Here is a 22,476-nt window from a genome sequence, read left to right as displayed (position 1 = left end):
AACAGTAAGAGGTTCACTTTACAACCATCTGACAAAAATATGGAATATGCAGCTCAGCAACTGCACTTCATATAGGCTGACACTATATGATTTTTTTTTTTGTTGGGTAATAACAGGCTGAGTRCCACTACGCATTGTGCCAAAGATATTTAAAAAGCCCATTCAATTCTCAACAAAAAAATGCATTCTAACCCATTTGCATACTTGCCTGCTAAAGAAGTATGCTACGTGAAATTATGTTTCCAGAGCTTACTTTCCTCTTCTTCAGTTAGGTGGAGAAGAGTCTTCTCTGGAACATTCAAAACTTACCTGATGAGAAGCAGGAGGTTGCTGCAGGGTTCCTGGCATTCTTGGATTTGATAAACCTACTGGACCTGCTCTGCGCTGAGCTTGCTGTCTCTGAGCCATGACCTGTTGCTGCATGTGCTGCAGTCGGAGCTGAGCTAAGCTTATCTGTGTCGGGAACTTAGATAGCTGGTTTGATGGTAAGTTGGTTGGTGGCTGTAAGTTTGTTTCCATCACAGGGCTCTTGGGTACATGTGGTGGAGTCTCTTTATCCTCAATTACCAGAGAACCTGGTTTAACCRAAACAAATAAAATGAATGCTAAAATATTGCAATTAGGAGAAATGCAAATTTTTCAAAATTAGTTCCTTTTATACTATTGTCATTGCTCATTACTGCAAAGGATGGCTAAACATGAGACCRAGGAGTCCATTTACTTTGCCCATAAAAATTTGCTTATATTTTATCATGGAGAAAAAGGATATCCTGATAAACTATCTTGTGCTGCAACCTCCTCTGTGAGATAGATGATCCTAGGAAGATAACTTGAAGTTTTAATGGGAGAGAGCATCCTGACCCAACCCTCTGATCAAAAGATTTAACTGCATCATAATGCTTAATGGTATTGTGATCCTTTTTTGGTCTCTGAATCAGCATCATGAAATACTCAAACAATGTCATCAGATGCTACACATCACCAGTTCTAGGATGCGATAGGCACATCCAAGAGATGTACTCTCTCTCTTTCCACTAATTTAGAGGGAATCTCGACTAGTCACTAAAATGTGTGCTATTTTATCCAAAGAGATACAATAATATGGTTATGCAAAGCTCTCATGCAGCATTCTGGTTACTTCATTTGAGAAAGATGAATTCCAATTGGAACAGAGTTTGATTTAAGATTCAAGGGAATGGCAAGCTCATTTTTCAAGAAATACAAAAAGATTAGTTTATTTAAAGTGAAGAGTGAAGTGGGAAAAGGTATGGTTTTATTTAAATTACGAGGGAGTTAACTGTTAAGAAGAAATAAGAATCCTAATTTAAAGACTRACTTTAGTGTAAACAGAATGGAATAATTCTGAAAGTTTGAAATTTCTAATGATCTGTGGAAGGTTGAACTATAGCTTCTCAACACAGAAGCGGGAGATAAAAATTTCGCTTGCTTGGTCTCCCAAAGAGGTAGGGCCTCTTCCAAGGAGAGTTCACCTCATGAGATGGCTGCAGCACAGGATAGTTTGAGAATCCCTATCACAGCAGAACCTGACATCAGTCTCCTCCAACTCTCCCCAAACCCATAAAATCCTGTGGGCCTTGTGCAATCTAGCCTGGAACATCTTTTGAGAGATTACCAGAAGAGGAAGAAAAGTGCAACTTAAATTTTGTATCTCCTCTTTTTTATCCCAAGATCAGAGAAGCTTTATGTAAGTACCTGAAGGGAGGGTGTCAAGGGGACAGGGACAAACTCTTTTCAGTTGTCCCTTGTGACAGGACAAGAGGCAATGGGCARAAATTGAAGCACAGGAAGTTCTACCTGAATGTGAGGGGGAATTTCCTCCCTGTAAGAGTGGCAGAGCACTGGAACAGGTTGCCCAGAGAGGTTGCAGAGTCTCCTTCTCTGGAGATATGCAAAGCCCGCCTGGATGCAACCCTGTCTAACAYGCTCTAGGTGACCCTGCTGAGCAGGGAGGCTGGACTAGATGATCTCCAGAGGTCCCCTCCAACCTTACTGATTCTATGATTCTATGCAAGTAGCACCATTCTACTTTCAGTGATGAACTCACAGGGAAAAAGGTATTCATAGGTTTTCTGACATGGAGAGAGTCCAGGCCAGCCAGCATATYGTGGTACAGAACGGGGCAGAAAATTGCCTCAAATGTAATACCAGGTGACTACCATGGCCACAACATTAACAAAAATATTAAATATACAAAGCATTAACATAAAAAAAGCTACCAATCTCTCATTACCTGACAACACCCCCTTTTAAGCCTATTAGTTTCTAGACAAATCTGCACAAAAAGCTGCCTGCCCGAAGGCTGCCCTCTCCCCTCACCTCCCCCATCTCAATTTAGTGACAATTCACATAGTCATCACCACAATGCTTGATAGAGATTTGCTTTGGTTCTTTTCCCAAAGAAAATCAAAGATAAAAAAGGAACTTGTTCAACTTAAAGTGCTACCATAACACCTCCTTTATCTATCTCTGTAGAGGAATGTATATTTGCACCTCTCCTTAGATTTGTAGAGATGACTGCACTTACCCATGGGACTTTTTCTGCCTTTCATGAATCTGCCTAAGACATTCTACACAACAGAAAAAACAAAAGGGCCCATCAAGCTAACACTGGAGACAAACTAAGAATGGTAACAGTCAAAATCCTAAAGAGACCTTTAAGGTCCAATTCCTGCTCCTAAGCAGATGAGTTCCTATGACACTTATCTCCATTAAACTCATAGGCTTCTAGGCATACAACYAGGCTACCTGCAAAGTTTCCAGGTTCTGGGATGCACAAGTATACTTACAGCTGGAAGAACAGACAAAAGCAAACCTTCCTAGAAGGTATTAGGGTCATGAAGATGAACTGTGTTTGCAATTCTGTTAAACAYGGGTTCTCCTAAAGTCTTTCCCAGCAAATCAGGAAAGTGGAACTAACAGACAACAGTTAAACCTAAGTTTTTAAAAGTAGTGCTATTCTCTATGCTATTCTATTTTTCTTTGGAGTTCTCCCTTTCTCATTGTCTCAATTCTCCCAGGTTTATTATTCAGCATGACAAGTGATCAAACAAGAGATTCTTAAACATGTTAAACCGCTGCTACAGGCTCCAGTTTGGCAAGATGGGATTGAAGGGGAGCAGGCTGGAAAATACAGAATGAGACGAGGGCTGGAATCCTTGGTTAGTACATAAAGTAGGATTATGTTCCTCATATTAGAAGTCAAGTTTATTACCCAGGAAGCTGAAATCTGCTACTTCACCATCACAAGTGGCATTCAAGCAAGGCAAGTTTATGAATACTTAAAATAGTATATTAACAAATAATGCTTTTTCCATATAGTGCACTTCAAAAAAGAAAAAAAAACCACACTCCTTTACTCTGTAAAAAAATTATTCAGTAACAACAACAACAGTAAAAAGTGGGGAGGTTATTCATCCTAGTAGAAAACAAGTTGCTTCTAAAACAGAATCAGGGCTCCAAAGGAGTAATAAAACTACATCATACCTAGATTGAAAATATTTTGAGCCCAGAAGCTAGGATCACAGTGAAACTGGATAGTATTGTTAGTCACTGGTGAAGCATCACACCTTGCTCGCAGAAGATACCGTAGACGATATGTAATCTAGAATAGGAACAAAACAAGAGTTGTTCTTCTGGGGCCAGAGCTGTGAGTCTGGACCATTTTCCCTAACAGTATAACAGAAGAATAAACATGCTGGGTACTTCTTTTTCATTTTATGTGGTTGGATATCCCAAAGCACAAGCCTCACACTTGTGTTACTCAGATGTCCAAGGACAGGCTGGCTACTCAACTTCCAAATAACAACGTCCTTCAGCAAAAAATTAGGAGCCTAAGGTGTCACCTGTTCTTTTGAAAAATCTCTCTCATTTGCTAAGGTTTTATGGGCTAACTGCACTTTTTCCTGGAGTGCATGATGTTTATAAGATAAAGATGCTTACAACATAATGTTTGCTTATTCATAATCTTGTAATCCACTTGTAGGAATTGAAAACAGAAGATCTGTATTTCTATAGATTTCCTTTGTTAGGCTAGTACAGTCCAGTAAACTCTGGATATATCACAGTTAATCTTTTTTGTTTATTTGGTTTTGATTTCAAACTTTTTTTTAGAATTTCTGTTCATCACGATCAGCCAGTTTAGTGAAATCATGTGCACTTAGTCTTAAGTACCAATTTAGCATTGAAATATTTAGCTTCAGAACTGTTTGTATGAACAAGCCTTGACTTAATTTTTATCAGTTTAATTTTTTAGAACAAGGCAATACATTAATTCTACATTAAAATGCTGGATATCAGACTTCATAAGATATATAAATACCTTCTTTCTCTGAACTCAAAAGCAGTAAAAGGTAACAAAAAGAACCACACTAATAATGTAGGATGTACAACTTTTCCCAATGCCTCATGCTCCTCCAGAGAAAGGGATTATCCCTTCTTCTGTAGACTTACAATAATTCTGTTAGGATAACAGGACAAAATCAGGACCAGAGTGCTAAACTATTAAAAACATTCTGTRTTTATGTTTTTGAGAGAAAAACATGAAAAATTAAACAGATCTTCCAATTAGTAGAAAGTCATCAGCAAGCTTAATCTCCTGGTGTCACACGCAAAAATATCTGCCTTAGTTATAATCCCTAAATAATTTAAGAGAAGTATCTTTCTAACTTTACCAAGCGTTTGCTGTACAGCAGTGCTGTGCTACTTCCACTGGAAACTGCCCATTTGGAAAAATTCATGACATGTTCCAGTTGTTTAGAGAGACCTGCCACTTCTTGTTGTTGCTGCAGAAGTTTCATCCGATGCTCTTTTGCCAGAGTCTGCAAGTGGAAAAGCAATTCCAGCGAAAGAGTTCAACTGACARTTAAAAAGCATTAGCTTTCTCTTTGTTAATTCACACAGATCAAATGGTTTCATTGTGTTCTTCTAAAWTTTTTTTTTCCAAACTGCAGCTATCCAACAAAAGAAAATTCAGTATACATTTTCAAGATAKCAGCATTTTGTGTGTATAGATTCCTGTTGACTTTTATGATGCATATTTTTATACATACATGCCTGTCTATACATGCATTTTTTTAGAAAGCACACTTAGAGGTAATTGTCTAGGTCTCCATCCAAATAATTCTCTCCTTTGATGTGCTATTGGATCGCTGAATTTGACACTTAAAAATGTGATGGAAAGACTTTTCATGCATGTTGCACAGAATTATGACTTAGAAAATCATAGAAATAGAAGCTAGACTCTGACACAGCTCTGAACCACAAAGGAATACACAGAAGAATTCAGAATACTTGCCCAAATGGCTTTTGTATGAAACACTTCTCTGCTTTGGAATTGCAATGGGACACACATGGGTGCTTAATACTATAAATTGATTTTATTTTAATATCTATCTCCAAAATATTGATTGACATTTATTTCTTATGATATAAATGGATTTACCTCCAACTGATGCAGCAGAGCTTTTCCCTTTTTATTTATTTCTACCATCAGTGTAAATATGGCAACTTTAATATCTTGCTCCACCTGCTTTTGATTCTGATTCACTTCAAGGATTCTGCAAGTAAACAATACAGAAAATTCAGTTCTTAAATTCACAAACCCACCCTCCAAATAGTTTTAAAATTCTCTCCTGTTGTCCAGACTACAATATTTCTTTKTCATATGCACATATGCTGTAAGACACTCTTAATCAGGAAAATTACTGGGAGATGTAGAAGCAGCAAGCACTGGTGACTATCTACTTATGATAAAATTAATTTACTAGTGGAAAATTCTAATGACATAAACCTGTAAAATTGACACCTTTCACTGACAAAAATTAAATGCTCATTGTTACTGAAATCTTGGATTTTTAATTAGGTCCTATATTTTCGGAACAGACTACGGAAATCAAAACAGTCTAACTCTGTTTTCCATYTAAAGATTCCACTCCAGAAATAAAACAATATAGTTGTTTTTACTTTACATGATTTCAATTACACACCTTTAAAAAAAATTCCCTTGAACCTCAAACTGGTACTAGGGAAGCATAACTTCATGTTATGAAAACCACCACTGCTAAAATGCAGGGAGAGAACAACCACTTAGATGCAACAAAAGTAAGAAAACATTGTCTCCTCTTCCTTCCATTTCCATCATCCCTGAGCAAAGACATGTAAACAGAGAGCAAGACTTCAAGTTGCAGTCAGCATGCAGAATCCAGTAAACTGTGTTGAGCCTTTCTGGGTATTGCCTTTAAAATCTGCTGTAGGAGCATTTACAAGGACCTGCTGCAGTACGCATTCTATGAATTTATTTTACTGCTAGGGTTGTAATACTTGGTGATTAAAGTCCCAAGCACAAAGTTATTACGCAAGTCTACAAATATATCTGTCACATGCGTTTTGAAAGCATGAGTTATAACCTTTCACTTTAAGATGGATGTACATTGAGAAAATAAGTATGGTAGAGGTCAGGAGGAATATGTCTGCCTTCTACAGTCCTGCTTTTTTTCAGTTTGTTTTTGTTGAGCTCAAGCTATTGCTGACCATTAACTCCACAAGCTAAACAGAACAGTTGYATAATAAAACTAAGCACACTGAACAGGCAACAGTCACTATAGCAAATAGAAAACTTTAAATGTTCTAAAACATTTTAAAAATGTTCCTTCTGGAAATATTAAGAGAGAGCTACAAAACCCACTAATCTGAACATTTTGCATACTTTGTGTATTCTAAATTACAGCATACATAAAAACACCATCTATGTCAGTATTATCTCAAGATCTGATACATACCTGTTTTGAATCTGCTTCCCTGTATATTTTATGTATTTAGTCTTCTCCATTAACTTGGTGATTAGTGTCTCAATGATCACTTTCTGGTTCTGAAAAGCTTCTTCTAAAAACTGGTACCTGCAATAAATAACCAGTGAGTATTTACACATGGAAAATGTGCTATATACGTAACAAAAAGCAAAATGCCTTATAAAAAACTACTTTACCTGAAGAAAAATATGCTGCTCAAGTCCAAAATTTAACTGTCACCATGGAAGTATATGTCAGTAAATGCTGACATATTATAGCTACAGTACATTTCCTGTAACTTTGATTCTGTATTTTGAGAATTGTTTTTCATAAATGTGAAGGGATACTGTGTGACCCTTGCCCAATTTCACTGAAGGAAAAATTAATGCTGTGCTATAGGCATTAGTCTGTAAGTGAAAGAGCAGGTCAGCTATTACTTCATGCAAGATAAGGATGCAGAAACAGAACAAAGAAGTGAGATTGCTGAGTTAGCAAAAGTCAGCAACATTTTAAATCAAGAAACTGAAATCATCAACAATTTAAAGGGGGAGAAGAGGCAGCACATTCTGAAAGGTATATAAATCCTAAAAGAAAGCAAATAGAARAGGAAGACTGCAACTCAGCAAGATCAAGGCTTAGCCTCTTTCAAGAAGCAACAGTGACCCACAATTTTCCACCTATTATCTCCACTAGGCTTGTCTGCCTGGCCAGGCAGGCAAGTTCATCAGGTGGTTGCACATATTAATGTTAAACCTAATATTACATCTGCTCCAGTACGTTACTGTATGCATTATCCAGTAAGATTATTATTCTGTACTCAGAAGTTGTACATAATCCTGCTTTTCAGCTTCCATGGCCAGTAGAAGATGGCCAAATAAAAGCAATCTAAGAACCTGAGTGTTACAAATAGTGTTCTCAAATTACAGCATAGTCAAATTTTAGGTTTACTCTTCCTTTTAAAGGGTTCTTCACAGAGAAATTGCCCATTTGTTCCCTTCTGAATTTGTTTAGTAAGATTCTCTTACATAACCATCTTCCTGAAGGACAAATGGAGAAGTTGCATATAAATGTACCGTTACATAATACAACCACTGTGCTTTCTAGTGAGACCCTGAAGAGCTGCATAGCAATGAATTCCATCCAAGCAGATTGCCAGTAAAGAAAGGTCTTGTGGTCAAGGCATGAGATTAAAAGCTGAAAAAAATCAGATTTTATTTCCAGCTATCACATGCTCTTCAGCAAGATTTTTTCCAGACACAATCTTTTTTCACCCTTGGCCTTTATTTCTAGGCAGAAAATTTAATTTTGCACTTTATTCATGACAGTCACTCAGCTTTATCACATGTGTAAAACTACAATCAATATCCAGGTAACTTATTACAAGTTGCATAAGATACATATTTTGTTTTGATACCTGTGCTCTTTGTGTTCTAGTAACTGGCAATCTCGGCAGGTCAACTTGTCACAGGTTTCGCAATAGAGCTTCAACTGCTCCTTTTTGTGGTAGGGACAAAACACAGGTCGCTGACTGGTCACACCAACTGCCTCTGTTGAAAAAAGGAAGATGTCAAGCCTTTGATACTGCCCAATGCCATCTCTTGAATTTGAGAAAGCTTTATATTCTCGTGTTTTTCTCCTCACCATGTTCCTCACCTAGATGGTAAAAATATGTATCCAGCCACCTAATCAATATGACAGATGTATACAWTTATTAAACAAATTATAATCTCTCATTCTTGACCAAGCATGGAGCTAACACCATCTTTCACGTAAAAAGTCTAAAACTTTTTCAGGAGAACTGAACACAAGAAGCATTTGTATCAACTTTGTTTCCTTATGAAACCATGTTAACAACAGCTACACATTACTTCTGTCACTTCCATGTATATTCAGCTCTCACTTTTGACTCACCCCATCTGAAAGTGAAGTACAGAATATAGCTTTTATCTTCAAAATATCATATTGGAAACTACCCTTTGAGCAATAATGATTGTACAAGTGATAGCCCACATCATATATAAAATTCACAGGACTAGATAAGTGTATATTCATTCCACCATGTTTTTTACAACATAGACCAAGTAAGGCCGATAGACTTATTAAAAAAAAAAAAAGTGGAATGTTTTATCATCATCCTATGATGCTTATCGTTTTCCTACAATGTTGCTTGAAGACGAGAAACAATGGGTGTAAATTGAAACAAGAGAGATTCTCATTGAATATAATGAAAACCTTTTCACCATGAGGATAGTCAAGTAGYAGAACATATTGCTTAGAGAGGCTGTGCTTCTCCATCCTTTTTGATTCTCAAAAGTCAAACAGACAAAGTCCTGAGCAACCTGGACTGATCTCATAGCTGATTCTGCTCTGAGCAGGAGGTTGGACTAGGTAACCTCCTGAGGTTCCTACCAACCTGAATTATCCTATGATCGTACTGAGAAAAGCTTTTCATAATTTATGACATTTTCTATTATTTTCTAAAGCAAAAAAATGAATTTAAAAAATATATACTTGACCAAAAATATATATTCTGGAATGCTTTACTGCTAACACTTGCTGTTAACAGAGTAGTGAAAAAATACAGTCTGTTAAGTGCTCCTTTTGCTGTGACATATAGCAATAACTTTGTGTTACTGTTTGTCAGAGCTCTAGAAAAAGCAGCCAAATGCATGAAGAATCACTTTTCTCAGCTGATCTATAAAGTCTGGATAATAATTTCCAATCATTCCAATGTAAAACATCAAATCTGTATGTGTATCTGTTGGTTTAGGACACGTTAGCATAAAAACATATCAAATACTAGTCTGTAGAGTGTTTTTTTTTTTTTTTTTTTTTTACCATTATGCTACCAGTAGCATATCTGACAGAAAAACCTCTCCCCTCATGGCTATCATACTCCCAACTACGACAAATTCAACCTTTTCAGTGGCTACGTTCTAAATCAGATTCATTAAATGATTTGCTTAAGTAAGATTTTTTTTCTTTTGTTAGCTGGATTACTTCAGAGATTCACTTAAAGGGATAGCAGAAGAACAAACACTGGAAATCATTCTTTGTGAAAGAAAAAAACCAAAAAATGTCACCTGGAGATACTTCCTCTTTCTGTCGTACAGTATGGTCCTTKGTGAACTTAACCCTCTGGTGAGCTCTGATGCAGGTTTTGCACAACCATTCCACACATTCCACACAAAAACCATTAGCTTCTGCATTGTCTTCACAGCTTGTGCAAACCTGGCGTGAAGAAGAAAAGGTAGTTATGAAAATAAATATGAAATAGACACGCAAGCTATTTTTCATATATTATCAGCACCCTTTTAGAGTTTTCTGAAAACAATGAAATAAGAAGGCAAAACTGAAAAGCATGAGAACGCTACAGGTAACTACATAAAAGTAACTGAATGGGACTTTTTAAAGTGGTTTTTACTCAATGTTACTCTAAAACTGATATTACACTAACCAACATGATAAAGGTCAAAACTTTCTGCCTGATACTGCACACTTAGAAGCCACACACTGCTACATAAAATATGCTTTTGTGAAATATTTACTAAAGAAAGARCAGGTTCAATGCTACTTAAGTTTTAGAAGCCTTTCTCAGTTTACACAGAAACTTTAATTTCAGTTTCCATTCATCTGCTTCAAGAAATATGAATAGCTTTAAGCAACAGAGTTCTTCTCATGAATCTTTGCATCACAACTTAAGACAGACAGCATTTCAGTTACGCTTATAGGTAAAGACGTCTAGAACAGAGATCTTCAGCCAAGACACAATAACTTTCCAACTGTGGCCTGTTAACTTCTTGGTCTCTTTGGACTATACCAAAACATCTAGAAAAAAGTAATCAAGGAAAACAAACTTGGCAACAGAACAAAARTCTCACTGCACAGAGTCTTTATCAACACAAGAAAACTTCTATGGACCCACAATTTGGAAAACTGGTTGAAAACCATAAACGACAGACAACAACACTTTATCATTATTTCCTTTTTAACTCCTTCTTACAATACCTCTGTAGTCRTATCTTAGTAGTAACAATAATTAACATGGTTATGCAGATACACGTTTAGGAAACTATCATCTATTTCTATCAACATCTAGTATCGCTGCTATCATAAGCCAAGATCTCTGAAGATCTGAGTATCCTGCAGATCCCACTGACAGAAATGTACTAGTAGAAGCAATAAGAAAGTTTTATCTAAAAAGARCAACTCCCCCACCCTCAAAGGATAAATATAGCTGAAGAGGAAGTAAATATTTATATCCTATACAGATAGCTAATACATATTTAGAATTGTGTTCTAGCTTCCCCCTTCAAGAAAAGGAGGAAAATTAGGGGAAAAGAGGTGAACTGACTTGCCTTAGGCCACATAACAAGTTACTGACAGAACCGGAATTTGAACATAGGAGTTCCAGATTCCCAGCGCTGTGCTTATTCTTCTAGATCATGTTGCTTCTCAAAGCAAAAATCTTCTGAGAAAGGAAGTTACAACTCAAGGGTTGCAGACCCCTCTTGTTGTCACTTGGAGTTTGAAGCAGTTCATTTTCATTAAAGGTGACCTGCAAAGAAAAGAAATTGGGCTTGTGCCCCTTTTTCTTTTTCTTTATGATATGTAAAGGAGGCCTGAAAGTTTTATTTAAAAACCTTCTTAGAATTTAATTTTCTGCTTGTTTTTCTTTTTAACCCCTCTCTTCTTTTACTAGTAAGAACTCTAGTCCTAGCTGTACTAGCAGTYGAGGGAGAAATATTAAAGTCAGGACACCTTAAAAACACCAAGAAAATGGAAGTAAAGAAATTAAAACAACAGAATTATAATCAGAAGTTTAAAATTTTTACTTGTTCTTAAACTTTAATTTCAATGACATTTTACAAAAAGGAAATATTCTTAAGTTCAGCATTGCTTCATAAGAAAACTTTCCGAACAGCCAAGTAAGTATCACTGAGACATTACTTCAATATTACATTATCTCCGACAGCAAACACCATTAAAGAAATTCTCATCTCCTTTTCCTGGTATCTGTTCCTCAGTTGCACTAATGTAATCCTTTGAAAAACTGTAGTGTGAAATCAGATTAATCCCATCAGCCTGACCCATGCATCAGTTACATAAGCATAGCTGATTAGGCAGAGAACCACTGCAGGAGGAAAAAAAAAAAAAAAACAACTTTTAAAATCCATTTTGCTGCCACAGAAGTACCATCAGACTATACCCCTAGATGTACAGAGGTGTTTTAGCAAGCCAGAGAATAAGGGCTGAATATGTTTTTCTAGTGTAAAAAAACTCAAAAGTGAAAACAAAATAATCAGATACAGAGCAAAAAAAAAAAAGTGTCTTTCAGGCATTCTTTATATGTCAAAGAAGCAAACAAAAGCAAACTAAAATGGCAGAAACCTAATTAAAAAAATAACACTCTTTCCAGGTCACCTTTAGCAAACTTAGGCAGATAAACTTGCTACGTGCCAAGACATTTAAGTTCAAAGGATTTCAGAAATGAAACATTTCTTGTATTTCAAGATCTTCAACTATTTTCTTTTTTTCAATTTTCTTTAGATTTTTTTTCAACTAGTTTGACTTTCTGTAGTTGGAAAGAGATGCCAAAGATTGTGATCCAATAATCAATAACCAGCTGCCACCAAATGAAATGAAGTGAAATCTCTTTCTGCTAGTCCAAAATATACATTCCAATTTTACACTGTTCAAAGCCACCAAGTGTAGGAGAGAGAGATTTCTAAAATTATTCATGGACACCAAGACTCAGCCCTTCAAAACAGTCATGCCTTCTAGGTAAAATTAGATTTGGTTCAATCCATTCCTTATTTGAAGTATGAATTTGCAACTATWGCTTAGATTTTAGTAAACCTCCTTGCTATTATAAGAAATCATATATCTAGGGTACTTGGTAGTACAATTACTATAAATATTTGCCATACTTTTCTCACAAAACCTGAAACTTTCTCACTCTTACTTTTCTAACTCMTACAAGCAGTGATTTCAGGGAAAGTTCACCCTAGTTAACCTCCAGGTCTCGATCCYAGTTAGACAAATACTTATTTTAATAGAGTTTTTCCTATAATTATAGCTACTCCACTTACTAGTAATTAGTATTCATAATCCTACAAGTGTTCATTCAGCTTTTGTTCAATTTTAATGAAAGCTGAAGTTACTCAGTATATTAGAGGTAGGTCAATATTTTTCCTTTTTAAGAAACTAGCTTATTTACTTAACAACAAGCTTATGAGTAAATGTTTAGGTAATGGAGGTTTCTTCTTGGAAGAAGGCTTAGTTACTACAAGTTATCAGATAACTTCACTTCTGAGTATTGGTGATGCTGAACAAGCAAACAAAAGCTTCCAGTTTAGAAGGAAGRGACCCAGGAAGCTCACAGGAATATTCAAGTGAGGAATATTCAGTTCCAAGTTTCACCAGTGTAAGTTAGATGTAATAATTACCCCTATCAGATGAAAAAGATAACTATTTCTAGGTAAATACAAAATCACTAAGGAAAGCAACTCTCTGGACATTCTCACACATATATAACTCCAAATGTAAACCATCTGCTGATATCTCAAATTCATCAACCAAGCAACATATCCTCCTTTTTCGGTGTCTTGTAAACAGCTGCCTCTCAAGCAAAACAAAACCATGTTGCAACTCCTCCTCACACTATTACACTTGAAAACCAGTGATTTGAGATAGTGTAAGTTTTTGCCACAGCTAAAATTTTGTTAATATACTCTCCAGAAAAAATAGTATACTAAGTACATGGTAGTTGCTTTAGTTTCACACAGAACTAGAGAAACCTTTTGCTCTAAGTAGTCCACATTACCACCTCTGTTACACCACAGTCAGACTTTCTTTCTTGGTATCATARCCCTTCTCTACAACCACATCTAAACTCACACTTGGTTTTGTTGCTACATCCCCCATATCACATATAAAGTCCAGCTGCTCTTCCTATGATGACTTTTTAAAATCTCAGCTCAGTAACTGGTAAAGATACAAGAAGYATTCTCACTATTCAGTATGTTTCTAAATGTTTCTCTCTTTTGGACACAGACACTAGGAAAATAAGGACCTGGAACACAAAGCATCACAGGTTCAATACGTTGTGGCGACTCCAATGTTGTCACCACACTCTTCTAAAATGTCAGACTTTTTGGCTTTGCACAATTTTTTTTTTTCTGTTAAGTTACTAAATACTCTGGTTTATCATCCTTTCAGTCTTATTCATATTTAGCATTTATTTCAATATCCTCTCAAGTTTGAAGCTCTTTTCCACTCATAGAAATCAAGCATAATTCATTTTATTTTCAAATGTATAACATCAAATAATTTTGCAAAGTCTATCAATAAATAATGAGACAAAACTAGAAAGGACCTGTTCTCTGAAAGTATTTATATCCTAATTGAATGCAACCTGAAAGGATTACCTTCAGGAAGATCACAGCTGCATTTCAAGCTAGTTTTGTTGTTTTCTTCTGGAATGCTTCCTACACCAACAGGCAGCATAAAAATCTTTTAAATCTCTTTACTAGCCAAGAAGGTCCTTGTGGGACACATACTGAAGGAGTTTTACACTCCTTTTGCTACTGAAGTTTGAATAGTAATTACTAGAAAGCACACCTGTAGGTGGGGTACTGAATTGMCAAAATCAGGCTCAGATAAAGCAAATATTTTAGATGGATACACATTAACACATTCCAGTTATTTTTCTTACCCCACAGTCCATTTGCTCCTCCTGTTTAAATTAAATATGCTAAGAACTATTTTAGCATCACTACTGCAAGTGAGATTTGAATTTGAAAGTCCTCTTTTTGCAAAGTCTCTCTTGAACAACACACACATACAAGCTAATCACAAAAATGGATCATTTGTTCTAAGCCACCATATGCCTTGCACAGAACACTTGGCTGACCTCCGGTTCAAACTTCTTGAACATCCTGCCAAAGATGCCAGATTATCATAGCCACACGAAGTAGAAAAAACAAAGATAAACCATTTCAGTAGTAAACACTACAGAAAACACAGCTTTGCATAAAATTTTGACAGAATATGAATGATCTCTGGTCCAGTATTTCCTGCAAGTCTCAGTCTTTTTTACACTATCTCCTGGCTGTATCTTGCTACAGCAATTTTCTCTTTCTTTTCTTCCTTCTTCCCTTTCAAGGCAAAACAAGACAGACAGACAAGAACAACGTAGCATCCTTCTACTCATAATAGTCCTTCTTGAACAGGACACCGATCAGCTTAACTCTCATTGATTCAACCCTGCCACCTCACAACTGATAGGCTTATGAAGTGGTACAACTATTTTTATGGCGGCAGTGCCAATCAAAATAAGGGATTTCCCAAAAGCTTCTTTATTAACACACTGACATAAATCTATAAAACAAAACAGAATTGTATGTAATTCTTTCCAGGGCATAAGGTATATGTTCACTTTTGCGGCATCCACCAAAATTGCCATCTCCATAAAGAAAAAAAAAGTCAGCAGAAGAGAACATGAAGATACTTCTTCCCTGGCTCAGCACAAAGTCTGCTGGTTTAGCTTAAACTGCTGCAGGAGGCATTCTGAAWTCAGCCAGAGAACTTAGCTGAAGAACACACATACTTTCTGATCAGCCAGTTTGCTGCTTTTTGTAGAGGAAAGACAGAAACAAAGCATGGAGYGGAAGAGTATTATAAAAGTCAGAGCAGGAAACGTAAGGAAAGACGTCTAAGAAGAACTTTCCTGACAACTGCTCACACCATTCAGTATAACAAGGGATGACTCCAAATCAGCTGTTGAAATGCATGAAATTTCTCCAGATTGCTGTCCAGCAGATCAAGATCAGAAGGTAAACAAAAAGACCTCTAAGTTCTGCAGAGGCGCCCAACTTATCCTAGCATCACTGAGTCTGGCAGATGCTCAATAACTCATTGATACTCTATGACCCATAGAAGTATACCCAATTTTACAGAGTTAGGACCAACCATAAGATCTAAAGCATGAATATAAAGAACCATTTTTGCACTTTCTATTCCTTATCCAAATCCCAAGGGCCTCAATTTCCCCTCTAACTTTTGCAGACTGTTGAAAACTTCTAGAGAGAAGATAAGACTATTTTGTCACCAAAACCAGGAAAAGTAACACTACCAGCACTCTCCAAAGCAATTATCTTAGAAGACTTGTTATATAACTAAGCTAGATAGTATGGCAGTCTCAAAATAAAGAAAGAAATTCAGGACCGCTTCTGTGTAACAGTTATTTTCCCCCACCCAAAAGAAAACACAAACAAAATAATTCTGATCTATTCCAGATAAGTATATAGACACATTGCTCACACTTCCAAAGGCACCTAATCAAATTTCAGTTTCAGCGAAGGTTCATCACTTCTCAGCAGTCCATTCGCAATCTGCCTTAGAAACTGAAGATAGTTAAACTAATGGTTTTGGAGACATAAGTTTAAGTCTTCTCCCTCTGCCTGGGAGAAGATGATACAATTTATGCCTTTAATATTTTGACCTCAGATACTGCTAAACTGTGGTCCTCCACAGATGCAGTTTTTCATCTGGTACTACCTCTACACTCCGTAGCACTCTGCTTCTGAAAACCACCAGGAAAAGAAGAAAAAAGAMAGATATTACTGTTTTTCCAGATGAGCAGTTTTTGTTGTTATGACTGTTATTTGATTGCAAAAGAAAGAAAAGGCAATCTACAAAATTCCCAGTATACTATCCTCCCTGTTAGAAATTTGAGCCTTTTGTTTGATAACTGCATTCCAGCTAAACACTTGGGTGTTTTGTCAGTGTTAAGATTAGAAGAATAAATTGATTTAACTAGAGGATTCCATTTTACATTGAGATTGCCTACATAGCATCATTCAGGTCATTGCTGCAGAGTGTTGAAAGTGTTTTGTCTCAAGTCTAGAAAGTTGCATTCTGGTGTCCGTTCCTTACTTTTACCTTTTGTTGTTGTGACGTAATTTTATCCCAATAACTAGCGGTAGTTTAGCCTTAGATGTCCCTTTTCTTTACATGCACTTTATTTTAGTTCATTGTCTAGAGTAATTATTCCAAATGATGACTAGATATTTGAAGGTTTTTTTCTGCATATGAACAACAAAAGAGGCTATGCAAGCAAGAAGCCAAAGACACATACACACATCCAAAAAAAGTATTAATTTGATTACATGTTAGTGAACTTACCTGACTTGATTTTTCTACTGTGCTACTGGGAACCTCTGTGGTATCCTTCACAAAAAAGTTATCTATGATGTGTCTCTCTGCACATTCCTGTCCACAAATTGGACAGCGGATAACACCAACTGGGGAGGAAAAAAAGATTAAACTGATTATGTTTGCACAACTTAAGATTTATCAAGCAACTTCAAAGACAGTTTTCAAGGATAAATATTCTGAAAGGAATAGTTAATACTTTCCTGYCAACCACATCCAAGTGAAAAGAAGCTAAGTTTCATTTATCACCARAATAATTTTTGCTTATTATTTCTTCATGACATGTTCTTTTAATCAAGATCAAACATCTATTTGTTCCAGTCCTACTTAGATTTGAACATGCTCTTTTCTCAAAGAATTTTTTTTTTTTTCCTAAAGAGAATGTCTTCCCACTGGCAATTTGTTGTCATAGAATGGATTAAAGTAAATCTTAATAAATGTGGAATATTAATTAGTGACATTCAGCAACATTATACACAGACATATATATGTGTTAGCATGCATACACACACACACATAATAGCAATACAACATGATTGACTTTAGACTACATAATCTAAGAAACTGAAATATAATAAATCTAACTGACACYCTACATAATACTCTATACAACCTAGTCAACCAGGCAAGTTATATAATGGAGGCATAGACAGACTTGTATTAACATGGTGTCTATCTTCATAAAAAGAAAGAAAAGCAAGTGATAGAGGAATAAATAAACAAGGCCTTTTTCCCTCCAATCTGCAGCAAGACTGAGGAACAATTATAAGACAGTAACATGCTTAAGACTCGAGGTTGAAGGTGTTTTTTTTTTTTTCCCCCTTGGTCAGGCTAACAACCAGTAACTCAAAGCATTAAACAATTAACAATCTTTGAGAGAAAAGCACAGGACTGATTGTCAAAACTTGGAGCTCAATGGTCAAGAGACCAGACTGACATGGAGATGATCCGCAGAAACACCTGTAAGTAGACACCTTTCCCAGATGCAGACAGCGGCATGTCTTATGAATACCAGGGCGAGCTTATTGTCTAAGAAAAATCTTGAAAATGCTGGTACTGACATCTTGCTTAAAAAAAAAAAAAATTATCTTGTCACCGCTGTCACTGTTACCAGAAAGAAAAAATATGAAATTGAATTAGGTTGAAATCATCACTTCGTGCCTGGGAGTCATCATACAATACCTACAGTAGAATAGTCAGTCCACAGCAAGACAGACTCCAAACCTATAGCTGCTTTTGAGAGAGGAACTTTAAGTGTAGGCCGCTACAGGAGATTTGAAGCACCGCTTAAACTCAGTAAAATTAACATCAGTACATAAATCAGTATTTTCTTATTTAACTAAATTGACATGGCTTTAATTTTGTTCCTGTTTCACTTTTGTAGTGAAACATGTAAATAGAGAAACTATTAAATAATTCACTTTCTGCAAATGAACTTAACTCCTTATTGTTAGTGCTTAACATAAGAGTTACATAAAACTTTCACAGCRTTCTTCCAACACGTTAGAGACTTTTCTGGTCAACCCACTATAGAAGTGGTCCACTTTTTTCTAAATTAGCTCTCCCTTCTCTAGATTTAACCAAAAGTTTTCCACTTGTGTACAAGGCATTTCACCTTCATCTGAAAGGCTATGATGACRTTAAGCCCATTTTTATTATAATTTTCCTTTTGCCAATTTGTACGTTTCAATGCATATCTGTGGAGCTTCCTTTGATATACTTAACCAAAATTTTGGCTAAAACTACTGCTTTTTTTWTTATTATTATTACCATCATGAAGGATAATTAAGAAATCCAATTCCTGTAGGACAGGTAACTAACAGAACTCCAAGTACTGAACTTCTCCACTTATTAAGCAAAACAATTTAACACAAGAGTAAACAAATCTCACAATATTCAACTACGCATTTGCTGAACCAGACTGCATTTTTTCCACATTTTTCAGCAGTGATCATCACAATTGGAAGAGTAAGTTGTTCATTCCTGGCCTCAATGCAGTTCTTTGCTCTGGGCCAGTGCAAGCAACTGTGTCAGTCTCTGCATGTGTTCAGAAGTGGGGTGGAGACAGAATTAGACCAGCAAACTGATTCCACCATGGATGAATTTCTCCTGCTCTCCCAGRCTTCCTCTACAGCATCCTGCTCTGCTTCACTGACCAAACGCACAACTGCTTATGCTAAAGTAACATGAGAAGGAGCATGAGGCCAGTGTCACTGAAGGTTAAATATGGATCCACTGCCTTTGAAACAGATGAATGGTACTATACTAAATTTATATCCCAGATTCAGTGCGAAAGGCTGGGGGTGGTGTAGGAGGCCACAGGAGAAGAAATGTAGAAACAGTACAGGAGTAAAGAGCAATACTGCACTCATTTTTACTGCAGAGTAGAGTTAATTAACAGTGGTCATTTTTGGAACTTAGAGACGCTTGCCATGCACCTCATCACTAAGACCAATGTTTCTTTTGCATCCTCACTGAAAGAATATTGCCAACTATTTGTTCAATAAATAGATTGTTTAGAAATATTAGATTGGAGATAGGAAAACAGGAAAACTGAACAAACTTCTCAAAATCCACTTGAAAATTCTTCTGYAACTCCTTATGCTGCCTAGCCTTCAGTCAATGTGTTGTTCTTCAACTGTGTGTGGGTAAATTTGCCTTTGTTTTAATCCCAGGTTCTTGACTGATCCACAAATCAGTTTTAACCTAGATTTAATTGTCTTTAGGACCATGGATTCAAATGAAAATACCTAATATTGTGAACTCAGTGCAACTGTTACAGTCTAGTTACACTGCTATGCACACAGTGGACAACATAGGTCTTTTTAGCAAAAAATGTAAAATACAAATTAGAAATACGTTTTACAGGTCCTTATCTGCTACYGTTGCCGTATCTAAGCCTCTTTCGGTAACGCACTGAACAACATAAACCATGCATTGGTCACTTCCTCTCTACTCTCCAAGTGGGAAACAGTAGGTGCAAGCAGAGTGTTTTGTGCTAATTTTTTCAAATGTGTGTTACGTTTGAAACAAAACAGTCATGGCAAATAATAGTACCTAATAAATTCCTGCAAGCTCACTTCATAATTTGAACCTAATCATCTCCACAGACAGTCTTGCTTGAATAAGCTGTGCAACAGCAGTGGTATTTCTACCCACACTCCTTATCTGTAAACAAATGGCACATTGGAGTGCACAATTTAATCATTACACAGTCCTGGCGTGGATGAGGTAGGAGTTGCTCAGAACCCAGATGACTAAAACAAACGCCAAGTTACCAGGAAGGGAGGAAGAAAGAAAAAAAACAAAACAAAACAAAACAAAAACGTTTGCAACAAACCTAGTATTCAGAGATTCCTGTGGGAAAACAGATGCAGAAAAGGAAAGACAATGACTGTTTTGGAATTAAATAGAAAACAGGGATAAATGCCTAAACAACATATTACAAAGTAAAAAAGAACACTGATTATATTCAGGTAAGTACTAACTCTGTAATTTAGCAGAACACGTGGACAAAGATATCTGTTTCAGTGTTAGTACTTCTACTGATATTATGAGGGTTAATTGCAATAATTAAGAACTTGATTATTATTCAGAAATAGTAATTTTGAAGAAAATCCCTACCTTGCAATACTACTTACAGAATACAGGTTTTTGCTTAAGATGGTATAACTACACGTATGCAAAGTTGTTTCCAGCCATATAGTCAAAATTTTTTCAGTTRCCAACTTACCACAGGTCTGACTGGAATTAAGTCAACTCATATTACTTAYGCTGCTTAGAGCCCCAAATGCACCACCACAACCCTAAGAGCACTTCAGAGGAGGCCAATCCACAATTCATTTTAAATCAAAAATATGCTGAACAGGAGCAACAAAATCACTGGATTTGTTCCATATCTGATTCTCAAGATGACACAGTAAGAAGCATTTTCATGTGCAGAGTCCTCTCTTAGGTTAACATTTGGTTCAATAGCATGAGTATTACAGATCTAATTTTTTTTTTAAGTTAAATACTTCAAACTAGGATTAAGACTTAACTGATAAGAGAAGTAGAACTGAAAAAGATGCAAATTCATATGCAACTCAGCAGAACTTAGATGGAGAACATAGCACTCTGTAGTGTTCCAGCCTTAGAGAGATCTAGGAAATACGTAACTTCATGCCACAACACATCTCTACCACTTTGGAACATTACAGCCTATAGAGATCTCAGGCTTCTTCCTTTTCCCCAAGAGAAAAGACTCGGAGGAGGACTGAGATAGTGCCACCATCCTCAGACTAGTCTGGATGATGCCATACATTAGGGTAGCCTAACAGAAATAGTTTCTAAAAGGTAGCAGTAAAATTCAAAATGGTGCTTGCTGAAACACAACTGTAAATCTTTTCATATCAGCAATAAAAAATGGAAATAGTGTACAATGAATGACAGCATATTCATGATTTGAAAGTTTAAATAAATTTTTACTATCTCAAAGCATATTATTTACAATATATATTGTATATATTGWTGGTTTGATGAGGTAATCATAGGGATGCTTTGAAAACTTGTTCTTATCCAACTTTCACAAACATTCTCTTCTAGATCCTGTTGTAGCAACACAGGACACTGCACACTTCAAATATTACCATTCTCATCAGCCTACTGATAGGAGTGTTTTTTTTTTTTTTTTTTTTAAATGGAAACCAGTCAGTTTGATTTGAACAGTTAAAAGTGTTAAGTTAGGTGACTCTGATGCAAACATGGTTGTGCAAATGCAAGCCTTTTGCTAAGGAACCAACAGGTACTGTAGCAAGCAATTGACCYTAACTTTCTTGAACAACAAAAAGGACWATTTTTTCTGAAAATTCCCCTGCTTGTATTTCAGCAAAGATTTACAACTACATACATGAAGAATTAATAAAATAAAAAAGTAAATTTTATATAATATAGTCTTGGCATCTTATTGCATTCCATGTGTGTACCTGCTTTTAATGCTCATCGGTATACTTTCCCCCATAAAAATTTAATTACATTTTAAACTGCTCCTTAAGCACGCCCAGAATGCAAATCCTAAATTAACCTCTGAAATAATTAACATTTCCTCCATCAAGTCTCTCTACAAGACTCTTTTGCAGTGCTATGATTCTCTACAAGACTCTTTTGCAGTGCTGCGATGAATCAAACTTTTCTTTTTTTTTTTTTTTAGCATTAAGATTTGGAAGCAATTGTGCAATAGCTTTCTAATCACGCTTTAATTTTATTACCAACACTTCCCTCCTTTAATTTCAAGATGTTTGCTTCCTGAACTGTGCCACAATTTACTTCAATGTCTTCATGGCTGAGAACCATAGCCATTGTACCATGGTCTGCTCAAGAATATTCAAATTCTTAATAGCAAAATAAAAGCCATTGAGTTGATTTTTCTCACATTAACAGCTGAGGAAAATAAATCATCCTCTATTGAAACTAT

At 36.1% G+C, this 22,476-nt stretch overlaps 1 protein-coding gene across 1 annotated transcript in view; it reads right to left on the bottom strand.

Annotated features, from left to right (window-relative positions):
* Positions 1 to 22,476, bottom strand: part of TRIM24 (tripartite motif containing 24) — a 189,364-nt gene that overhangs the window by 14,830 nt on the left and 152,058 nt on the right. Inside the window, exons 3-10 of the mRNA XM_085322607.1 lie at positions 16,995 to 17,113; positions 9,890 to 10,037; positions 8,221 to 8,353; positions 6,798 to 6,914; positions 5,462 to 5,576; positions 4,692 to 4,838; positions 3,505 to 3,622; positions 310 to 575 (exon numbers count right to left, since the gene is read on the bottom strand). Coding sequence (XP_085178733.1) covers positions 310 to 575; positions 3,505 to 3,622; positions 4,692 to 4,838; positions 5,462 to 5,576; positions 6,798 to 6,914; positions 8,221 to 8,353; positions 9,890 to 10,037; positions 16,995 to 17,113 — 1,163 coding nt within the window. The remainder of the gene's footprint in view (positions 1 to 309; positions 576 to 3,504; positions 3,623 to 4,691; positions 4,839 to 5,461; positions 5,577 to 6,797; positions 6,915 to 8,220; positions 8,354 to 9,889; positions 10,038 to 16,994; positions 17,114 to 22,476) is intronic.

This window comes from Rhea americana, unplaced genomic scaffold (genome assembly GCF_003343005.1).
Source record: "Rhea americana isolate MKP2758 unplaced genomic scaffold, rheAme1 scaffold_79, whole genome shotgun sequence".
NCBI classification, from domain to species: domain Eukaryota; kingdom Metazoa; phylum Chordata; class Aves; order Rheiformes; family Rheidae; genus Rhea; species Rhea americana.
Note: the sequence above shows the minus strand (reverse complement) of the source record. Positions and strands in the feature narration are given on the sequence as shown.